At 38.2% G+C, this 23,119-nt stretch overlaps 1 protein-coding gene across 1 annotated transcript in view; it reads right to left on the bottom strand.

The window, feature by feature from the left end:
- The window catches only part of LOC147872955 (uncharacterized), a 101,796-nt gene that overhangs the window by 3,954 nt on the left and 74,723 nt on the right, over window positions 1-23,119 (bottom strand). The window contains exon 3 of the mRNA XM_087354011.1: window positions 958-1,069. Within this exon, the coding sequence (XP_087210137.1) occupies window positions 958-1,069 (112 nt within the window). The remainder of the gene's footprint in view (window positions 1-957; window positions 1,070-23,119) is intronic.

The following is a 23,119-nucleotide window of genomic DNA, read 5'->3' as shown; positions in this document are numbered from 1 at the left end:
TGTGTTAGGATACTGGAATCTAAATGAAGTATTAGAATAAAAATAATAACATATGGCTATCACTTGGATAAAATGGAATGAGTTCTGAATATAAAGAAATTTAATTTTTGTTCTATAATGCAGGAGTTAGGGATTCTAAATTTTTCCATGCCCTTCCTTTTCTTCTTTAGCCTTCTTGGCGTCTGCAGCTTGTTGCTCTGTAAACAAAAAGTTCTGATAATATTTCCTGGTTGGCAGCTCATATCTTAAAGTAAAATGCTATATGCAAAAATAAAAACCACAAAGCAGATAAAAATGCACCTCCACTGCGCATTTAATCATGTGGGGAATAAAAGTACATAGTAAAAAGAAGCCAGCTAAGAAATGAGGCCTATGCAGCATTCATTAGTTTTTTGCTATTTGCACTACAAACTAGTATTGCATTTGTACTTATTACTTTCCTGTTCACCTGGAAGCAAATTTATCGAAGCTAAAATATTGAAAACCAGATGTTATAACTTAACGATCCTACAACCACTAACATAAGGTCAGTAACAACAGAGAACCCAGGAAATTGTGAAGCGTCTTGTCTGCGCAAGGCATGAATTGCCTGGAATCGAATCAGAAATGGTCATTGGTCTGTTTTATGAATCATCAACTGCAGGCATTGCTTATGTAGTGCCAAATGAGATGTGTGCATAGAAAGATACATGGAAGTTGTTGCCTATTTTAAATTTGAATTCTCCTGGAAATAATAACAAAAATGTATTGATAAAAGCTATCTCCAAACATGGCTTGTACCGAATAACTTCAAACTGTGAGCGTTAGTTGATGTAATAACCAGATATTCATTGGGGATTAACTAGAGTACTCCAAACAGGAGATTTATAAGTTTAGAGTAGGGAAGGAATGTGACCACTTCTTTATTCAGATAGATTTTACTGACACAGAATAAACTGCAAATTTGTCTCAACATACCTTCCTCTGCTTTTTGGAAGCGTTTTCCCGCTTCCAAGCAGTGTGTCTTCGCTGCTTGGTATTCCTCATTGTCTATTGCTAAATTCGCAGCTTTTGGCCAACTCTTTTCTTCCTGCAGAAAAAAGAAAAATTAAGAATGTGGAAAACATTTCCAAACTGGACAATGTGAATAATAACGAATCAGAATTTAACATGTAAGAGAGACAATTGTTTTAGTTATACACACAATGCCCCTTAATAACAGCGTTAGTTCAACAGATCACATTAATGTGAAACGAAGGTCACATTCAAAGTACATTCATAAACGTGTAACAGAACTTTATTTAACCTTTACTTAAAAATCAAACAAAATCTTACCTCAAATGGAGTTTCCTTTTCCATTCTGGAAAGCTCTAAAAATAAGCAAGAAAGCAAAAATTAATTTATATTAGCATATAATATTACCTGTTATATAGCATAATATTTCTTACTAAAAAGTGATAGTGGAACCACGGTTCCGGATAATTAGACGTAAATACATCTATACGGAAAGGAAGTTTATATAGTGGCTTTATTCTAAATATTTCCTTTAAACATGCTTTACAATTGAGTAAAGTTTGATTAAGACTTTGCTTATTTAACTTGAATTTTTTACGCTTAAGTTGGGTCTGTGGTAGCTGAATGTAATGTATTTATTTTAGTTTATTTATTTAGTGTTCTGTCTGACGACAGGTCCATATGAACAGGATCCTTCCATCCTTTTCCCGGACTGGGACCTGTTCATATACGTTCTTGGCAGATGATCTAGAAGTGGTTTGCCATTGCCTTCTTCTGTGTAATTGTTGGGATGCAACGGAGAACCCGGGGAAACCCCCGGAGGAAGACTCCGTGTTGCGTAGACCACGGCCTTGCCCAACACAAGTTATAAATTCGGGGACCGCCGGGAATCGAACCCGAGACCCAAAGATTACAAGGCCAGCTATCCTCCCTTAAGGACGAAGGTGTCTACAGAATTCCCCCGGTAGCCAACAATACAGAAGTAGGGTCCTCTAGATTCAATGACATCTTCCACATTGTGGTGCTGGCATATGAATGTTTGACGATTACACACCAACACTCACGATACCACAGGCAATTACAAATACAACTGCATATAAAAATAATAATAACTAGGAATTCCTTACCTCAAACTTTGTTCAATTGTAAGAGACCACGATGTCCACTGGCAATGACCGATTTAATCAAAAATAACGGCAGTATCTCAGATTTCTTAATAATTCTTATATATTACCTGTGATATTCTAAGAGGTTTTTAAGAGCACAAAATTATCTTCTCTACGACGCACTTCTTCTACAAGCGATTCACAGCAGAGCTCTTTCCGCAATAACGAAAGCGAATTGTTGATGACAGTAATGAAACACAACAATGCCGAGTAAACAAATGACGTAACAATTAGTTTCTTAGGTAAATTAGTGGAGTGCAATACGGTTCATTCATTTAATTATACTGCATGCATAAGAAAGGAGAAAAGAGCCTTACGGCATGCTCAGCTAATATTGTTGCAGGTGTGGGTTAGAAATTCGAATACTTTACCTGGCATTGTTATGCACGCAGGAGTTCATAGTATAAAAGCTGACCATTGTCGGTCCATATTTACACATTGTTGGTGGTTGAAAAAATTACTCTAACTTATAATTTGGTTGCAAGTAATTGTAAATGTAAGAAGTTAATATAATAATAATAATAATAATAATAATAATAATAATAATAATAATAATAATAATAAGGGGCACAAATCGGATCAGCAGCCTTCTTGGGTGTCACGCCACCAGTGATCCTTCGCGGAGAGGTTACATGGCACGGATGCATTCCCTTTGGTGCGAGATGCATCCTGAGCACTCCTGTCTCTCGCAACAAAACCCACGAGACTATGTTAACCATCTGCGAAGGAAAGGCTTTGACTTCAAGCCGCAAGATCCAGTTGCAGCTACGCCGCATAAAGCGGAAGAAATTAAAAATATCGCACCATGTCCCCCAGCTGCGACTGTTGATATCGACATTAAAACGCGGCTCTACCAATTGTTGAACTCCTGTGAATATCTGAAGGACAGGCAGCGAACAGTTCACCACAAGATATCGCTGCGGGCCAAACATCTGGCCGAAATGAACGAAATCTTAGATGAATTCCTAAAAGATGATTCTGATCTCCTTACTATCAATCGCGCCGGTTACGCTGCAGCCAGGTTATTAGTAACCCCAGCCCCGTTTAGGGTGGCAGAAAAAGCTGAGCAGCAAACAAAACGTCTGGACGCGAAGTTAAAGTTGGAAAGGCAACTGGTATCCAGAATTCACTGCGTGATTGAGTATGTAAACTCTGGTCGGAGATTTACCACCAAGCTGAGGCTTATCGTCCGCTCTCTCAAGGATAAGTATCACACACTGAACAAGAATACGCTGCTGACCATCAAGCAGCACTCTCTGGACAAAATACGGGCACTAACCGCGGACAGGAAGAAGTTAGTGAAACGTTATAGGGCCGTAAAGGAGAACACCATCTTTCGTGTATGCCCTTCCCGTCTCTTCAGCAAGAACACTCCAGTCGTTCATACCCCACCAACAGCAACGCAGGTCGAGAAACTCTACGAAACTAGATTTCCGTTGAACATAGATTCTCCGGCCATTGGCCTCTTTAGGCAGTTCTGCGATCGCCATTTAGAGGATGATGATGTGCCACTAGTGATCACCGAACAAGATGTGAAACGTGCCTTTACTGGCAAAAAGAATTTTTCTGCTCCTGGAATAGATGCCATCAATAATTTTTGGTGGAAAACTTTCACGAGCACACACAAACATCTATCTCGTATCTTTACATCTTTTTTGTGTGGTACAGAGCCCATTCCACCTTGGTTGACAGAAGGGCGCACCGTTCTTATTCCGAAGAAAGGAGATTTGTCTAATACGGAAAACTACCGACCTGTTACCTGTCTTAATACTGTATACAAGGCGTTCACCTCCATCTCGAACGAACGCATAGTGCACCATATTGACCCTATCTGGAAAGAGGTATATGAGCAGCGGGGTTCGAAACGTGTCATTGCAGGTTGCAAGGACAGTCTGTTGATTGACAGATGCATCTGTCAAGATGCGGTCCATTATAAGCGCAACCTGTCAATGGCCTGGGTGGACTACAAAAAAGCTTTTGACACAACTTCTCATGAGCTAATTGTCATCTTGCTCAAAGTGTTGAAAGTCCAACCTGACAGTGAAATGCATTGAAAATCTACTACCGCTCTGGAAAACGCGCTTCATTCTAACATCTGGGAAGCGTGTAGTGTCAACCGAGTTGGTATGCTACCACCGCGGAGTGTTTCCGGGTGACAGCTTGAGCCCTCTTCTTTTCTGCATCTCGCTACTTCCTCTTTCCGTTGTGCTAAGACGTGAGCGTGGCTACATGTGCGGTGCACCGTCCATTCGTAGCCACAAAGTCACACACCTTTTTTATATGGATGACTTAAAACTTTATGCTGCCAGCGACAGTGGCATTCAGAGTTCACTGAACACCGTGCAAGTATACACTCAGTATATCGGCATGGAATTTGGATTGGACAAGTGTGCAGTTCTGCATTTGAAAAGGGGAAGGTATAGGGATTTCGGCGAAGACGTGCAACTCGTGGACGGAAGCATCATACACCATCTTGATGCCGAAGAGTCCTATACATATCTTGGTGTGAGTGAGAGACACGTCCAAGATGTCTCCAAGGTCAAAGAGGCTCTGTGCAGCAAGTATAGACACACCCTACGACAGATTTGGAGTTCCGAGCTGTCTGGTAGAAACAAAGTCACTGCCACCAACATGCTAGCTGTTACGATCATGCTATATACTTTTGGAGCAATGAAGTGGACAGTTGACGAGTTGAAAAACCTGGACAGGGCCACCAGAAAAATGATGACCATGCACCGAAGTCTTCACCCTAAATCTTCTGTCCAACGCATATACCTCCCGCGTCATCTTGGCGTTAGAGGTCTCTTGGGTCTGGAGAATCTTCACAACAGGATAGTTCTGGGTACAGCTCATTCCATCATTAATAGCTCTGATCCCCTCTTGACATTCGTGTGTTCGCATGAGCCTGCGGGTGTAGGGGCGTTTATATTTCAGGCGGCAAAGAGAGCAGCAAATGACCTCGGATTTGACTTCGACACCAGCTCAGTTGGACAGCGAAGACAGTTGCCCCTCTTGACACTGACGTCAGATCAATTCAAGGGCACTGTTAAGAAGGCTGAGCAAACTTTGTTGCTCAAGCAACATGCAGATAAACCCATGCATGGGGCCTTCTTCAAAAATGTAGATAAAATGGGCTTGTCAAAAGACCTGACGTTCGCCTTTCTACGGTCGGCTGGACTAAAGTCTGAAACCGAGTGTTTCATCTTAGCGTGACAAGATGGTGTTGTAAACACACTTGTGTACCGCCGAATGGTGATGGGTGTGGGGGTAGTGGATACTGTCTGCAGGGCATGCCGAATGCAACCAGAGACGTTGATACATCTTTTGTCGGCATGTAAACTTTATGCCAGCTGTGCCTTCATTCATCGACATAACGCTGCTTTACGTATACTCTACTATCACCTGAGACACTTTTACGGCATAGATAAGACACCCATTTTGCCGTACCCTCCTGGGGACATTGAGTCCGTCGTTGAGAACGACAAATGTAAAATTTATTGGAACTATTCGTTCCCCACTACCAGGCAGTTAACAGCCACTAAACCTGACATCGTTCTCATCAATAACTCTGGATACACCATGTATGTCATCGAGTTTTCGGCCCCGGCTGAAACCAACATAGTTGTGAAGGAGGCTGAAAAACGGACCAAGTATCAAGACCTTGTGTTTGAGCTAAGACAGCTGTACCCAGGATTCACTGTCAAATTAATCGTCCTTGTAATCGGAGTTCTTGGAGGAGTCAAGTCGTCACTGCCGGCCAACATCAAGCTTATTCTGGAATGCCAGCGTAACGCTGAAGCATTACTCAGCCGGATGCAAAATGCCGTGCTTCTTGGGTCGCTCCGACTACTGCGTGCGCACGACCCCAACTCACTGTAGCCGCCTATCTCGTGGTTCGAGCCGTGACTACAGTTTCATCTGGGCTGCAAGCATCCGAGTTATGACGGCAACACGCCTGAATTTTTTGGCTGCTTGTGGACCAATTAAACAATTCATAATAATAATCTTCTTTTTTGATGTAAATACGTCTATACGGATGGGTCATTCGGCAAACAAGTGAAAGGAAAATGTGAAAGGAAAACGTGTAAGATCCATATCAACAATGTGTTAATATGGATTGACAACAATTGTCAGCTTGCGTGTATTGTTATGTTACCTAGAAAACGCCACCTGTTTACTCGGCATTGTTGATGATATTGTTGTAATGAAAGCTAATATATAAACTTTCTTTCCGTATAGACGTATTTACGTTAGATTCTCCGCAACCGTGGTTCCACTATCAATTTTTTACTATAAAAATTTGTGTTTTTTCGTCGTCGTCATACAATTTGTAGCCAAATAATTACGTCATCAAACAATGTTACGTTATATTTCTTTACTCGGCATTGTTGTACCAACACAACAATGCCGATTAAACAAATGACTTGAGTAAACTAACAACACTAAACTAACCCCCCCCCTCCGAAGGGGGATTATTTTAGTGTCTTACTCAAGATTTTAAAACGCAACCAATTCGGGAAGGTTGGTTTAGTTTCTTACTCAAGATTTTAAAGTGCTTTCACCCCCATTCAAGTGTTTTAACCCCCCATTCGGGGGGTTGATTTAGTTTCTTACTCAAGATTTTAAAACGCAACCACACCCCACCTCCCGAAAAGGGGTGCTTCCGTTTTAAAAACTTGACCAGCCCCCCCGAAGAGCTTAGTTGCATAATTTCTGTTAGTACAGGTTATATTGCCTCTGTTAGTTTAGAAGTGCTGCTCTGAAAATGGACGCAGTACATTTTTCCAAAATGTTGGTAACCACAAGACCAGTGGAATCACATCATAGGAAAGGACAATTGACATTTTTCTGCTGTAACAACCTCAACATATGCTCTTTACTTATTGGGAGACCAAGTTTCACACCCACATACATAATATAGTTTTCTCTAATTGAGTCTTTATTTTTTAATGTAGCAGATGGGAAGACAAAATGTTTTGAATTGTATTGTAACCTGCATTTCTTATGTTTAAACTATTTGCAATGTTAGGGATACTGTGTGATAGCTCCTTGGCCTTGCATTATTATTATTATTAAGTGTTCTGTCTTACGACAGGTCCATTGCTCTGCCCAAAAAGAGCTCTCCAGTTGTTCCTATTCTCGGCTTCTCGCTTTAATTCCTGGAACTTCATCTTCTTTCCTTGTATAAGTTCGTCGGTTAGCTGTATCAGTCTTCTTCCTAGTTCTCTCTCTCCTTCAACCTGGCCTTCGGTGACATCACTCAGTATCCCATTCCTTCTCATAATATGTCCCAGCCAGTTAGCTTTCCTTCGTGTAATCGCCTGCTGAATGCTTCTTTGCTCGTTGACTCTCCTCAATACTTCTTCGTTGGTCACTCGATCCGTCCACCTGATCTTCTCTATTCTTCCCCAACACCACATTTCAAAACTCTCCAGGTATTTCTGTTCCTTCTTCCTGAGTGTCCAAGTCTCTGCTCCATACAGCGCGACACTCCATACGTAACACTTTACTAGTTTCTTCTTCATCTCCAAGCCCATCTTGCTAGTGAGAAGTATCCTGTTCTTGACGAAAGCTGCCTTGGCCATGGCTATCCTTGCTTTTACTTCCTTGGTGCATAGGGCGTCCGTCGTGACTATGCTTCCCAAGTACTTGAAATGCTCCACATTCTCTATCTGTTTGTTTCCAATTACAACGTTCAATGGTTCTGCTCTCGGTGCTATCCTCATTACCTTTGATTTTTCAATGTTGATTTCCATTCCATACTCTCTACCTGTTTCCACTAACTTGTTCATCATGTTCTGTAATTCCTCCTCTTCCTTCGCCAATACTACTAAGTCGTCTGCATACTTTACAGTCGTTATCACTCTTCCTCCAATTTTGAAGTCTCATGTTCCCTCCAGAGCTTCCTTGGCAAGCCATTCCCCGTACAGGTTAAAAAGAATTGGTGATAAGCAGCATCCCTGTCTTACACCTCTACCTATCCCAACGCTGTTGGTGTCTCCTGAGTCCAGTCTCACTTTGGCTTTTTGCTGCATGTGCAGGTTTTCGATTAGTCTTCTATCTCTCCAATCAATTCCAATTCTCTGTAGGATCCTCATTGATTTCTTCCATTTTACTCGATCGAAAGCCTTCTTCCAGTCGATGAAGCAGGCACATACTTCTTCCTTGACATCGAGAACTCTCTCTGGAATTATTCTCATAACTCCGATGGCATCTCTGGTTCCTCTTCCTCTCCTGAATCCAAATTGGTCGTCTCCCATCACTTCCTCTATCTTCTTTTCTAGTCTTTTAGTCAGTATTCTCGTCATTATCTTCGCCGCATGTGAGATTAGGCTGATGGTCCTGTAATCGCCGCACTTCTTGGAATACTTTTTCTTCTGTAACGGAATCATTGTTACTTCCAGAAAGTCCTTGGGCCACTCACCGGAGGTGTATATCTTGTTAGCGAGTCTAGTAAGAACCTTCACTCCCTTCTCTCCAAGTACTTTCAATAAGTCCGATGGGATTTCATCATCTCCCATAGCTTTTCTTCTTCTCATATCCTTTATGGCCCTCTCTACCTCGCTCTTCAGTATCTCTGGACCTTTGTCGTCCTCTTCTACTTCTTCTTCTGGCTCCAATTCCATCTCATTCTCATCCAGTCGGTTGGCCTTGTCATAGAGCTGGCCTTGCATTATAAATAAATAAAATATAAGTATTTGAATGCATGGAACAAACTTTCTTGAAGATTACATCTGCAGTATTTGTTGTTTGGAAAGCAGGCAGCTAAGGGAATGAATTTATTTTGTCAAGTTACGTTAACTTAGATAAGGGTAAGAGTTATCAAACCTTTCCAAACATGGGGCCACATTTATCCTTTCTTATAGACTCACTTGTTGGAAGGTTACAAAGGACAATTTGTTGAAAGTTCATAATGATTTATTAGAAGGCAACTAACTTACTCATTACTGCTCAGCAGTTTCTTTAACAAAATTAGTCATTAGTGACATGTTTGTCCTTCCTTGTGCTTGATTAATCTTTCCTGTAGTTGTCGATCGAGTCTCATGGGTTGTGACACTGCGTAGTTTTTTGTAGGTTATTACTCACATTTTGAAGGAATGTATTGTCTGCATCTCTAAGGTCAAAGTTACATTTGCTACTAATGACTCCATAAAGTCAAACTATAGAATCATTGCAAATCAATCACATTCATAATATTGACTGCCAAAATGTTGGTGATGTTTATACTGACCAAGTTTGCTGATCATTTTCATTTGTAGTTCAGGCAGTTGCTATTCTAGTTAGTGCTCTTAAATAGTCAGTGTCTGTTTTGTCTTGTGTGTGCACACACAAGAACAGTATGTAAGCTTTTACATATTCAAGGGGTACCAAGTTCACATCTCAGCCTGGAGACTAGCTGCTCTAAGTGAGGTTTTCTGCGCATTTCTGTATTCTCCTGAGAAAAGTAATGGGGCAGAAACCTAAAAAGGGTGATGGCCGTTTCTATCCAGATTCTTACCAATTAATTGATGAACCATCAACCATTTTATATTTATTATATTTATTTAATGTTCTGACTGACGACAGGTCCATATGAACAGGATTCTTCCATCCTTTTCTCGGACTGGGACCTGTACATATACGTTCTTGGCAGATGATTCAGAAGTGGTTTGCCATTGCCTTCCTCTGAGTGTGAATGGAGTAATTGTTGGGATGCCATGGAGGAAAACTCCGTGTTGCCTAGACCACGGCCTTGCCCAACACAAGTTATAAATTCGGGCACCGCCGGGAATCGAACCCGAGACCCCAGGATTACAAGGCCAGCGTTCTAACTGCTAGACCACCGTGGCGTGGCACCATTTTATATTGGTGCATAATATTTTTTTTAACTCCAACATTTTGTTTGCAGCAACCTTTTTAATGTTTTTCACCATTTCACATGTATCACAGGTAATATTTTAGGTGTGATTTTCTGTTAATGTGACTTGTTTAGGGAACTGGATGGAATGCGGTACCGTGGGGTGCATAAGGATGACATGTGTTTGAATAAGCTATCACAATGCAGAGATAGTACATATGTGATAATATTGTAATGTTTAAGCAATTGATATAACAGTAAAACTATTTCTCTATGATGTGATATATTATTATAGGTCAAATGCTTTTAGATGGAAAATAAGGGCTAGGCTTGGTCAAATTAAAATACAGTATTGGTATTTTTGGTTGCAGTCTCATTTTTATTCTTCTCATGTGTGTGAATAAATTATATTGAAATTGGTTTTTATTAACCTTCTTGCCAGTCACTTATATTAGTACACACAGAGGGACACTGAGTTCATAAATCTGTGACACTGATTCATTACTGTAAGGTTTTGATCTCATCCTTTTAATTATATTTCTCCTCGCTGATGGAAAGGACTTAGTAGGACCATAGTTTTAAACTATGGTTCTCAGGTTTATAAGAAGATGAGCTAACAAGAAATATACCAGCCAAAATTATTACATCTTAGGGGGCACGTGAAATTTAAAAAAAATATTATTTTATAATAAAAACTGTATAATCAGTAATGTAATTTATTTAATTTATTTTAGATGTAGTTTATATACTATGTATAACTTGAATTATACTCCAACAACTTTGGGGGTACAAAGTTGAAGAGAAATTATATCTGGGGGTACACGAACAAAAAAGATTGAATACCACTTTTCTAGTCCACCTGATAGTAAACATTCCCCCTGCCTCCACCAGAACCAACTTCACCCCGCATTGCTTTTCTCGTGATCTGTGGACAGTAGTCTGTTCAAAGTTTGACAACATTTTAGACGCACATTCGGCCTCCATCGCTCTGATGATGAAGGCAGCTAGCACCTCTGAAATGTATGTGTACTTGTACCAGGCTACTTGGCACATTGCCCCAGAAGACAGTTATCTTCATTTTGTATATTGTTCTGTTAGTAAGTTTAGAAAATGTGGTTAAAGGAATTGTGAGGTTTTACTTACATCTTTTCCTTACTTGCAGTAAGGCGATCGCTTTATTCCGCTGCGTGCTGGCGCATGAAGTTTCTCAGGAACACAGTAAGTGTTTTTCATTAAGTTATGATTTTTGTGACTTTATAAAATTAGTGGATAGATGAAGTGAGTATGCTGTGCTGAGGATGAGATCAATTTGCCTTCAAGACAGTATTTTATCAGATATGTAAATGAAACATTATCCACAAAAATTGGTTTCTTCTTAATTGACTACAATTGCACTGTACAAATACAATATCAGATTATCAAATTGTGTACTTAAGCTACTACTACTACTAATCTAATTTATTTAGTTTTTGTTCTGTTTGGATTTGGAGTGAGTGTATCTTACCATCATTTAAAACTGCTATTTGTGATGTACTTCTATAACTCCTTTCCCATCAGGTCTCTTGCATGATGGTGTCAATTCCCCATTGTCTACAAGCTTTATGAATTTCTCTTAATGTAAGCAAGTTGTAGAAATGTCTGAATTTGTGTCTGTTTTTAAATATAGGAGTCTGGCCAGACTGGATTAACTACAAAAAGAGGCTTTTGATGGTCATGAGAGACTGGCATATTCTTGTTTGCTGAAAAACGAACTTCTTGGCGCCAACATTCAATGTGATGAGAGAAGAGCGTTCATTCCAGGATCAAATATCTTTTCCTTGTCACCACTTACTGCACAAAGCCAAAAGTTGCTTAGTGCACCAAGAAGACCTACAGTAAAAATATCACGGAGATCCTTCAAGGTTAAAGGAATGGAGTGCAACATGGTTTATTCATGCAATTATACTGCATGCATAAGAAACGAGAAAAGAGCCTTACGGCATGCTCAGCCAACATTGTTTCAGGTGTGGGTTAGAAATTTCAATGCTCTTGCATTATTATACACGCAGGTGTTCATTGTCGGTCCATATTTACACATTGTTGGTAGTTGAAAAAAACACAAATAAAAATACTCTAACTTATAATTTGGTTGCAAGCAATCATAAATGTAAGAAGTTAATAATTAATATTAAATAGTGTTCTCTATCAGAAAGAAATAAATTTAAAAATAATGAGAATAGGCATAAGAAGGAATTGCAATTTCATTTGTCCTTATTTAAAAATTACGTCGGGGTTTATTATACTTGATTATTTTTAAAAATAATTTTTCAAGGCTCCGGGGCTGTTGACCCCATCACCCCAGCGCCAGGGAAAATGTTTCCGGGGGCCGCATGCGGCCTGCGGGACGCATGTTTCGCAATTCTGGCGTAGACAATGGTAGTGTAATCGCCTCTGAAGTTGGCAGATCTCTCTTTTCAAGGAGACTTAGATGGAAATAATAATTTTTATCCCTTTCTGGTTGTAATCCCTGTCACAATGGAGACTTATATCGCTCTTTCTTTTAAAGCCGAACAACTGAACATGTAATTTCGTTCTGACTTGTTAGGTTTCTATAATCACAGCATAGGGGCCTCTGTAGAATCTGACGGGATATGTGTGATTCAAAATTAAGCTGGTAGATAAATAGCAAATTACGATTATTTCAGTGGTATGTTATCAGATGTCCCTACCTTCAATGGCCTCGACTGACTGAGGATAACTTCGGAGAACACTGATTCCTGTTCAAGAGCTTTTCTCTCTGATTCCCTCTATACGCTCTTTCAGTTCGGCCCTAACCTTTTGAATCACTCTGTATATACACAAGAAAGTGTTCCAAAGTTTTTAAATTAAACTGAATAATTGTAACCAGTGTAACATTTTATGCTTCTGATAAATAATTCAGTAACTTAAAATGGATCTGGATCCCTGGGTTCCAGTGCACAGATGTGGAGACATGGCGGGCCGACGGATCTCCGCGTTGGCACTGGTAATAATCTCCATGTGTAGCAGCCTCGCCTCGGCAGAGCAGACTTCAAGAAGACCAATAGTTAGAGTGCAATGAGGTTTGCTGAAGGGAAAAGTTTTAGCATCTATCCGAAAGAAGAAAAAGTATGTGGCGTTTCTTGGAATTCCGTACGCCAAAACTCCTGTCGGTGACCTCAAGTTCAAAGTGATGGGAAGATGATAAGTAACAACGTAAGTTTTACATTGCGGTCTGTGTTTTGTGAAAAATACATAAATTATTCGGTGAGTCGTATTCACAAAATATCGCGGTGTCCAGAGGAAAAGTGCCACCAAAATTACGAAAAAGCCTTAGAACCTAAAATGTCACATCATACATAGAATAGCTAACATTGCGTGTGAGATGAATTGAATGATAAATATTGACTTCTTACTTTTTACAAAACTTTCAGTAGACTTGTTTAAGCCCGTCAAAACAGGAAATGTACTAGAGGTAAATCACTTAAATTGAATCCAATGTCTTTTGCACAAAGAGTGTGAGGATGGAGATTCAATTTGTATGGGTTCAGATGACCATTGGCGAGTTACTTTAAGCAGGATAGAATTCAAATACAGACTTTTATTATGCGAAAGTTCGGTCTTATTTCTGATACTCTGTTAATGACAATTGCATGAATTCGAACGAGGTTATTAATTGGGAAATTGGTGCCGCATGAAATGCAGAAGACTGATACACACGATATAATCTTAAAAGTCGTATCTTCAGCCTCTACGGTACCAAACCCCAGCAGATCTTAGACAATGTTATGCCCTTGTGACTCTGTCTTTAACTTCGATTGTTGTATTTACGGCTTGTTTAACGACGATGTTTGTAATTAAAGTGCATTACGTCGATTGATGGGACGAGTAATAAATAATAAATTTTAAAATATGTTGAAAGAAAAGACTACGGCCTAGTTTCCGGTACTACCGCAGAATGTGCCTAAAAGAAATAACAAAAGCACGAAAAAAAACTTCAGTCAGGACAACCGGTCTCGGACCTACATCGAATAGATTGTAGGAATGAGATTATTTAATTCCCTAGGCACGTTATAAGTATAAACGCGAATTTTGCACGAGCTTTTCTTATGTGTAAAAAGTTTCTATTTCGAGTCTAACAACTTGAAATTGTTTACCAGCCACAATTATTCACATACGCAAACACATCACTAAATTCCATGCTGATTTACCATTCCTGGTAATGAAGATGTCCAACAGCATGAAAAAAAAAAATTAAAGGCCGCGATCACTGAAAGTTCTGCTCCGTTTCTCTGCCACTCGAAGTAATGTCCGTGATGGGAAATAATTTTTATTCAGTTTTAATTTGAAATTTGCTCGCTGCAGGCGCCTCAAGCGCCGTAACCACGGCAGGAACTCGTGATGCGACTTTGGAAGGGTACACGTGCACTCAGAGGAGCGACTTGACGAGTTTACTGTCAGGAGAGGACGACTGTCTCTTTCTCAACGTCTTCACGCCAAAGGTGAGCTGTGCTTCGAAATTCTACAGCGTCTGCGCCACTCACAAAGGTTACAGAAAACTGAAAATGCTTTTAATAGGCACAGTAACCATCTTTCATGGATTTTCCTCTTCTCCAGTTTTTCCGATGCGCGTCTTCTGACCTGTTCCAATTCACAAGCAAGTGCGAATCCTTGAAGTCACTTGGCAGGACTCCTTTGACAAGGGAAAGATGTCCACTTACACAAAACAGCAGTGAAAAACGCGAGTGGGATGCGAACCCACAATCCCAGTTCTCAAGATGCCCAAAACCGGCTGTGGTCGTCATCTTCTATAAACTTGATTCTAATTTATTCTCACAAAACTATGCAGAATGATTGAACAAAATTGGATCGAGTATTCAAAATATCAAACTAAATCACGTACAACACAACTTTCTCCTTTAAAGTTTATTAGACAGAAATTATTGCGTTAATATGAAGAAACGCGCCGTCACAATGGCCGCGCGGTCTGAGGCTTGGGCCTTGTGTCGCTTGGACTATGTGATCGTGGGTTCGTATCCCGCTCAATGCATGGATGTTTGTCCGCGTCTTTCTGTGTTGTGCTGTCCTGTGTACGGGTAGAGGCCATGCGACGGGCCGATCACTCGTCCAAGGAGTCCTACGGAATGTCCCGTAGATCAGTGCCAAAGAAAGTTGGGACCCGCAGATGCTCAAGGCACTGAAGAAAGGGTCGTCCAAGTATCCTAAGTAAGTAGTATCGTCTTTTTTTAACTCTTTTTAACAACTTCCTGTAATTGTAACGTGTTATTCCGCTTCTGTATGTAGTAGCCATATATTTTGGATGTGTGATATGTGATTTAACAAACTATAAGTTTCTCATCATTCATCTCGAATTTTATGGATTTCACCATATGAATGCTGAAAATACACTGGAATCGTTGGAATCATTGACATTGAAACCTAGTCATACATCCTGTAGGATATCAGTTAAGTGAAGTATGGTCAAATACTGTTGCCAGTGATGCCAGGCAACACTAATGGTAACTGGACACCACTGTGCTGGATACGTGTGAATGGTTCCATTTAAAATACATCTGACAATGATTCTATGTCAGAAACTGCACAGACAGAACTGACATGTCACAGATAATTGTGAATCAACCTTAATCCTTCTTCATACACATCTCTTACTTATATTCTCAGTAATCCATTGTTACACCCTGCTAGATGCATGGCACAGATGTTATTAGCACAGCATTAGATATATCACCTAATCATTTATCCCTTCATAGCGCCCTCCTTGTGAACTTTCAACATAAAAGGAAAATTCCACATAATACTAAAATGAATAACAACATGCTAGCGGCAGTTTTCATATACATCCAAGTTCCCAAGGAAGCAAACAAGTACAACCTCATGTTTCTGCTTCATGAGAATATTCAGTGCGCATGTCCAGAACCTCACTGCAGTTTCACCTCAGCTCTGTCACCCTATCCGTCTATTTTCTGAGATTATGGATCGCAAAGTTTAAGTGTTTTTGCTTTCTCTGTATTGGGGTTTCAAAACGAAATGAATGTGGCTTGTTGCAAGAGTTGAGAAATTCTCATGTAGATAAGCAGTGAAGTGGAAATTTTGGATGTTTTTTGGAATGTCTTAGTTTGATATTTGGTTATGATGTTAATATTGGCTCAGAATCCACGATAAAGATAACTTTGATGTAATTATAATTTAATATTTTGAAGCATCTAGGAATCTGATATTTCTTGATATTGAGAATATTTATTGTTTTGGAAAGGATTACTGAAAGCAGTTGTTTTATGCACAAAAAGAACTATCCCACTGACAAAATGTTTACTTCCATAATGGATATTGTCTATCTGGACACCAGAGTTCAATACAAGAATGGATGTATAGTTCATATAAAAAAGTCTCTTCATGACAAAGTTCAATATAATAATATACAATATTTTGATACCTAAAAGGAAATGTGGGAGCAAGGTAAGACACGGTCTGTTAAAATATGGTTTTTTACACAAGCAGGAGATTAAAGCCATTATATAATAATTTCACTATTATAGTAAATATTAAACAAAAACAAAGAATAAACAAACAAATGCAAAGAAATGTAACATCATAGAGGCTTGTATCTTGCTCCTGAGTCATGAGGCAATATTTAGATGTCTTTGAATTGGTGACATCCGTTGCGTCTGTCAGTTCAGTAACTGATTTGCTTTGCTTCACACGTGGCTGCATAAAAGTTCACGTAAATTCGTTGGTCTGTGGCCTCACCACATTTCATCTCCAGTTGACTGCTGGCCCCTGAACAAAATAGAAGTAGCACTACATTTTAATGCAAATTATTCTGTCTCAATGATCAGTTTTCCAGAAATTGATAGACAAGTGTTGCCTGTAAAGATATTTTACATTTCTAAGCATACTTTGTTCCCTCCACCGTTCTGCTAAAAAGCAAAGGAAGATCCTGGTACTGAATAAAAGCAGGTTCCATGTTAGAAGACAGAACTGCTGCTATTCCATTTATACCTGACACATAAAATTTTTCTTTATAATTATAAATAAAAACTTAGGTTGAATCATGTAGAGTGATGTTTTCTGAATAGTATTTTTCTCTTAATGTTTAAAAATTCAAAACAAATAGTATTATTACACGTGTATAACACAGATTTTCAAAATCATTTATTCTTGAAATTAGGGTTTGTGTAATGCATTAAACATGTATTTAAAGGAGAGAATGACTTTTTTGTGCTCTGTAGAACTGTAACCATGGCAATGTGTTGGCAGTGAGCTGGCCGACTCAGAATACTGATGACAACTAAGCAATGCCATGCATCATTTGATGTGATTAGGAAAAGCGGTCGACTTGTTTTGTGAAAATGAAATTGTGATGCCACGCTGACAGATGTATAATTACATGACTGCTGAAAGCGATCAAGAGTTCTTCTTATGTTGTATTGAAAACAATGGCATGATGCCATCATTACAACAAAAAAATCCTATATTTAACAATATTTCACTAATTTTTAATAAAAACATTCATATAGATGGACTTGTGGGAAGTGGCAGGTTATCGCAATACCTGTGCTGGATGCAGACGGCAATATTTATAAAGTAAAGTATCAGTTAAAGGATCTTGCAGCAGGATACTTCTTGGTGACTCTTCGAGCAAGGAACTTTTATGGCTGGACAAATCAGGCAAAGGCACATTCATTTACCATAAGTACGTATTAACCAATGTACTCTGTTTTCTAGACTGGGCAGATATGGTACCTCTTTAAAATGCTAATTTTTGCTGATTCATATGTGCTTTATAAACTTTTTGTAATAAAGAATTACCACATTGTATCTATAATCATATGTTATTTTTCTTCATATTGCAGTAAATTGTAAATAAAGATTTTTGCCACATGATGACTTATTCAAAAGCAATCTGTCCCTTGGTCTAATCTGGCTCTGTATAAGAAGTTTATTATATAGAAAAATCTTCTCTTTCTAGTATGATTTGTGACAAATTAAATTAAAACCAATCCACAAGTTTTGGAAGAAGTAAATTTCTTTTCGTCTTCTTCCTTCTAAGATTTGAAGTTAATGGCTGAATCATTTCAGTGTCTGGGGAAAGGCTGTAAAGAAAATCATTGTTGATTGCAAGTTGTCTATGCCAATGATGATGATAATGTTAATAATATGTCACAGTCATCTGTCAATGTGTAGAACACATCTCCCAGTTGAAAAGTGACTACTCTCCCGTTTTGTTCGTGTGTATCCACAGCAAGTACGAAACAGATAAAAAATTTGCCATTTCTGACAAATTATGTTGAAGGCAAAGAGATTAATTGTATTACTTTTAAAATGTTTTCAGGCTTAGGAACTAAAGCAATGTTTTCTTTTAATATAAACTAATGGAAATTAGTCATTAGTGGTACCTAGAATATGGGGAGGTTTTCCCCACACTCAGTGATTGATTGTTTTTAATCTTACCAGTTTTATCTTGTGTTTCTTGAGTCGGTCAGAAGTGGCAGCAGGCGTATGTGCATCTTATTTAATTTATATTGTACATTTTCATTTGCAGTAATGTCACAAACTTTAATTTGGAATTGTATACAGTTTGATTGACTGAACACAAAATATGTTAAACAAACTGGGGAAGTATGTTCTGTTCATGCACTGTTACTGTGAAATATTGCGTTGATTGTCATTGTTAAAAGATGCCTGTAGATGTTTGGGAGTGATTCAGATATTTACAAATTAATTCTAATAGGTTCTGATGATGGTGTATTATAAATAATTATAGTTTTTACTGGACTAAATTTGTTGTTCTGTGTGTTAAAATGAAGCCACAATATTTCAAGGGCTGGCTCTGGCCCCATCTTCAGGTGATAAAAAACTACTTTGTTGGGTCCTCTAGACAGCCCGTGAAATGTAATGGCTTTATTTTAATACATAGGATGGTAGATGTAGTTCAGAAGAAAAACAATGTTGAATACAGAGTTCTTTGCTACAAAATAACTGCATTACTTTATAATTCAAGTAAGTCATATTTTTTCTGGTACCTTTTTCAGTACATAACTTCCCATGATGACATTGTCAGAAAATATGTTCTTTCTGTTGCAAAGCTGATTTTGTAGCTCTAATAGGTGCAACTTTGTTCATGCTCATACCAGCCATACCCATATGCATGAGTTGTAGAAGATAGACACAGGAAAAATTTGTGTGCCAAAGTCAGTTGTGTTTTTATTAGAATTATCCTTATATAAATACATTTATTTGTTTCCCAACTATTTTATTAAAGTATTAGTCCAACACCACATACATTTTCTTATAGTTTATATTCTGAATTTGACTGTAGCTGTTACTGGTAAGAAACATCTTATAATTAGAAAAAAAGATGTTTTTACACAGCACACTAAATATGCCTCATATGTTTTTTAGATGACAATAAATACTAAAGGCACTTGGCAGTTATTTGGTAAAATTTTGAATGTTAAAGGATTTTGTTTCTCTATGTTTTTGTGTCACACTTACTGCCAGTTTCTGTGTTATAACAACGTTATCAGGATATATTTTTGTAAGTTAACAATGATGTCAATTACTGTTGTCACTGCGAACAATTTTTAGGGTCACCATATTTATATTTGCATTTTCCTAAAAAATATCTTATTGAAAGACACATTTCAAAGGTCTTGTTGGTTCAAAGACTGCGATGAATAGTTCTAGTTTTTCCATGCCACAGAGTACGTGGATTCCATGTTGGTATTATTCTTGAAAGGGAGATAAATGTGTAAAGATTAGGATGTTTATACAGAATTCATCAAAAATGGTAAATTTCTGTCTGAAGTTTTTATTTCGCACTCTAATCAAAACAAGTGATTTTTATGATGTTAGATATGTTGTGTGGTGCATTTCTGGTCCTTATTGTAATAAATTAGAGGCAATATTTGTTTCATTATCCTCCAGTACTTTTTAATATGTACTTACATTATTTTGTTTCTAGAATGCCATTATGCTTTGTTATTATTGCTTTAGAGAATGAAAGCCATGAGGTGACTGCTGAAACTAGTAAATTGGAAGGTATGTTGTCCAGATTGCAGTTTGTATACAAAGTAAGATGTTAAGACTTCACTGACTTTGTGTCATGGCTTACATGTGATCCAGCTGGCCATGCTTGCTGTACCATACTGCTAAATTTTTAATCCTGTAGTAAGTTCAGCTGGCAGCCCATCAGTTGGGGGTTTAAATTTCCTTTACCTTATTGATGTAGAATGAAAATAATGTGCTACGTGGAAGATTGCCAGGTTGATGCATGTTCTTTGATTTGTTTCAGACTCTGTCACCTTAAACAGTATTTGCTTAAATTAATTTTATGTCTTCACTTGCACCTTCTAAATCTGAAATTCTGATATTAGTATTTAATTTTTTTATACAGGGAATAAATACTTGTGTCTGGTTTCAATACTCATTTCTTAATACTCATATCTGTATAAAACTTTTTAACACTTTTAAAAATGCCCAACCACTTTTTCAAACTTTCCCCTGGTTAGAGACAGATCATTACTTTATATTGTTTGCTCCAAAAGAGGAACTTGTATGCTTTCCGGTTGTACCACCACTTCCACCGCAACCGTTTGCTTTACTTCTTCTGTGTTTGAGCCAACTTTGAGGCAGTGCCTCCTCTCATGTAGAGGTTTGTTAAATCCTTAAGACATTATATGATGCAGAAATCTCTTATAATGGATGAGGCACTGGTCTGAACTGGGCTGTAGCACCAAGCAGAAAAATAAATACAGATAATACAGCTCGGACAATGAAGACAGCACTGTGCTAAGAAAGTTCCTTTTGATTGGACTTGTTATGTCAAGTACGGAAATAAGACAAACAATTGTTTGAAGAAACGTTGTGCACAGAGATCATTTCTGATTTTCCGGGTTTTTGTATTGTACAGATAAAAAGTTATGTCGTTGGCTACTTTCAGTTTCAACAAGTTATTGCAAAAGTGTAAGGAAAGTATTTCTGTTTTGTTTTCAGAGGGACAAATGAATAGTGACAGTACAAGGCCTAGGATAACAGCTGTACTAACAATCAGGTGTTATCCTTTAAAACTACTTTATATTACAATGCATGTCTTTCAATTTATTCGTCCGTTTTGTTCATTATTATAGCATGTGCTCCGCTGATCCTCCCGTTTATTATATATTTTAATTATAAAACACAAACATGACGCATTTAAACCTTAGACAAAGAGGAGCTTCACAGTTTATACTTTTGAGTCAATTTTGTTATAAAATGGGATAACTCAGTTAGTAAAGTGGCTGGCAGTGTGCTGGATGAGTGGGGTTCGATTCCAGGTCAATGCAAGATTTTTGCTTGTAAAGTGGACAAAGCATGAGATGAAGCTGCCCACTCATACCAACCTACTGCTGAAGTTAAGTACTCATGGAGAGTTACTGACATTTCAGGTTCTTAAGCAGGTGTTATGAAGGTGAGAACCTTCTGGGATTTTGAGCCATGTTGTCTTACAGAAGTTGATTGGTCCTGGTGATGGAGGTAGTAAAATTCTCTAAAATGTCCTTTTGCGAGTCCACATTGTACAACATAACAAAAGTCAGTCACCTTTATTCTTCAATGCCCTCTATGATTTCATGGAATGGTGTTTATGGAGGGGACAAATTTACTCTTGCATTTACCTTCATCTTGTTATGACGATTAAAACTAGAAGAGTGGGCTGGACAGGACATGCAACATTTGTGGGGGGAAACAAGAATTACTTGCAAATTTTTGGTATGGAAACCTCTAAGATAAGACAAAATTGGGGGACTTAGATGTAGATGGCAGGGTAATATTAAAATGCTTCTTGCAGAAATATGTTTTGAAGGTTTGATTTGGGCCAGGATAAGGTCCATTAGCATGGCTTGTAAACATTGTGATTTATTTTGTTTTCTGACTGGGGGAGATTTATAGACTGGCTGAATAAAAATGATGTAGAGAAGGAAGATCATGTGCCATGATAATAGTTTATTCTCTTTTCCTTCTCATTTCTATATTTATTTGTGATATATTTAACTTTCCTGTCAGTAGTTTATACTATATAGCATTGAATGATAGTATGACTAATGAACAACTCAGAAAGTGTATTCTTTACCAGAATACATACAATGTCCTTACGCATTCTTTGCAGTGTACATTTGAAGGTATTAAATCTGCCTTGTTTGATAGTTCCTACTTTGGCCCCCAGATCGCAGCATCTCAGTGTTTACCTCATGAATTTTCTTATCCACCATTTTGTTACTACCACTTGTAGGTTATTCAAAAGTACAATTTTGAGGTCCTGCAGAATTGTAAAATCTCCCCATCAGATGTCATTCAGATTAGTCCAGTGGCTCCTAGGTAGAATAGACTGGACAGATGGACAGACAGACAACAAACATATAGACACATACAGTCATGATCAGAATTCTCGCTGTGCACTTCATACATAATAATGAAATGGAGGGGGGGGGGGGGAAAGATGACGTGTTCATAACCTAATTTAAGGTTCTACCCGAGAGTTCATTATGGACTTCTTGTAAGTGTGGTCTGGAATCAACATGAAATGATATCATATTCAACTCATAAATTTATCATAGATCCCCAGTGCCAAATTTAATTCGGATCTTCTCCATAATTTTGGGGGTAAAACATGAGAAAAAGAAGAAACAAACAAACACACGCATGCAAACTCCCAGATTCTCAATCTACTGCCTGTTTAACAGTTGGTAACTTGGCATTATATTTATGGATTGTGTATGATTTTGTGATTAAGGAGGGATTATTTCCTTAAACAGAATTAACCAGTCCGTCTTTTTAATGGAGCAGTGTTGTGTTTTCTTTGAGGTACATACTTTGTTCTTAGATATTATTTAGACATAATAATCCTACAGAGGGTTAATCTGTTGTATTGAATGTAACACTGCAGTCAGATTACATAATATTTTCACTGATGTTTTTTAAAATGTCATTTGGTATGCCATACATTGTATATGTATTTTGGAATGTCTTTCCTTTGCATTGAACGTGCTTACATCTGTGATATAATATAGCATGCTTTATTCTTCTGTCTTTTAAAGCATGTCTATTACTGGGACGTTATCCCGGTGAG

This window comes from Zootermopsis nevadensis, unplaced genomic scaffold (assembly GCF_977971745.1).
Source record: "Zootermopsis nevadensis isolate Lab colony 2312 unplaced genomic scaffold, Znev_1.0 Znev_ptg000022l, whole genome shotgun sequence".
NCBI classification, from domain to species: Eukaryota; Metazoa; Arthropoda; class Insecta; order Blattodea; family Termopsidae; genus Zootermopsis; species Zootermopsis nevadensis.
This window is presented reverse-complemented; position numbering and strand designations above follow the sequence as displayed.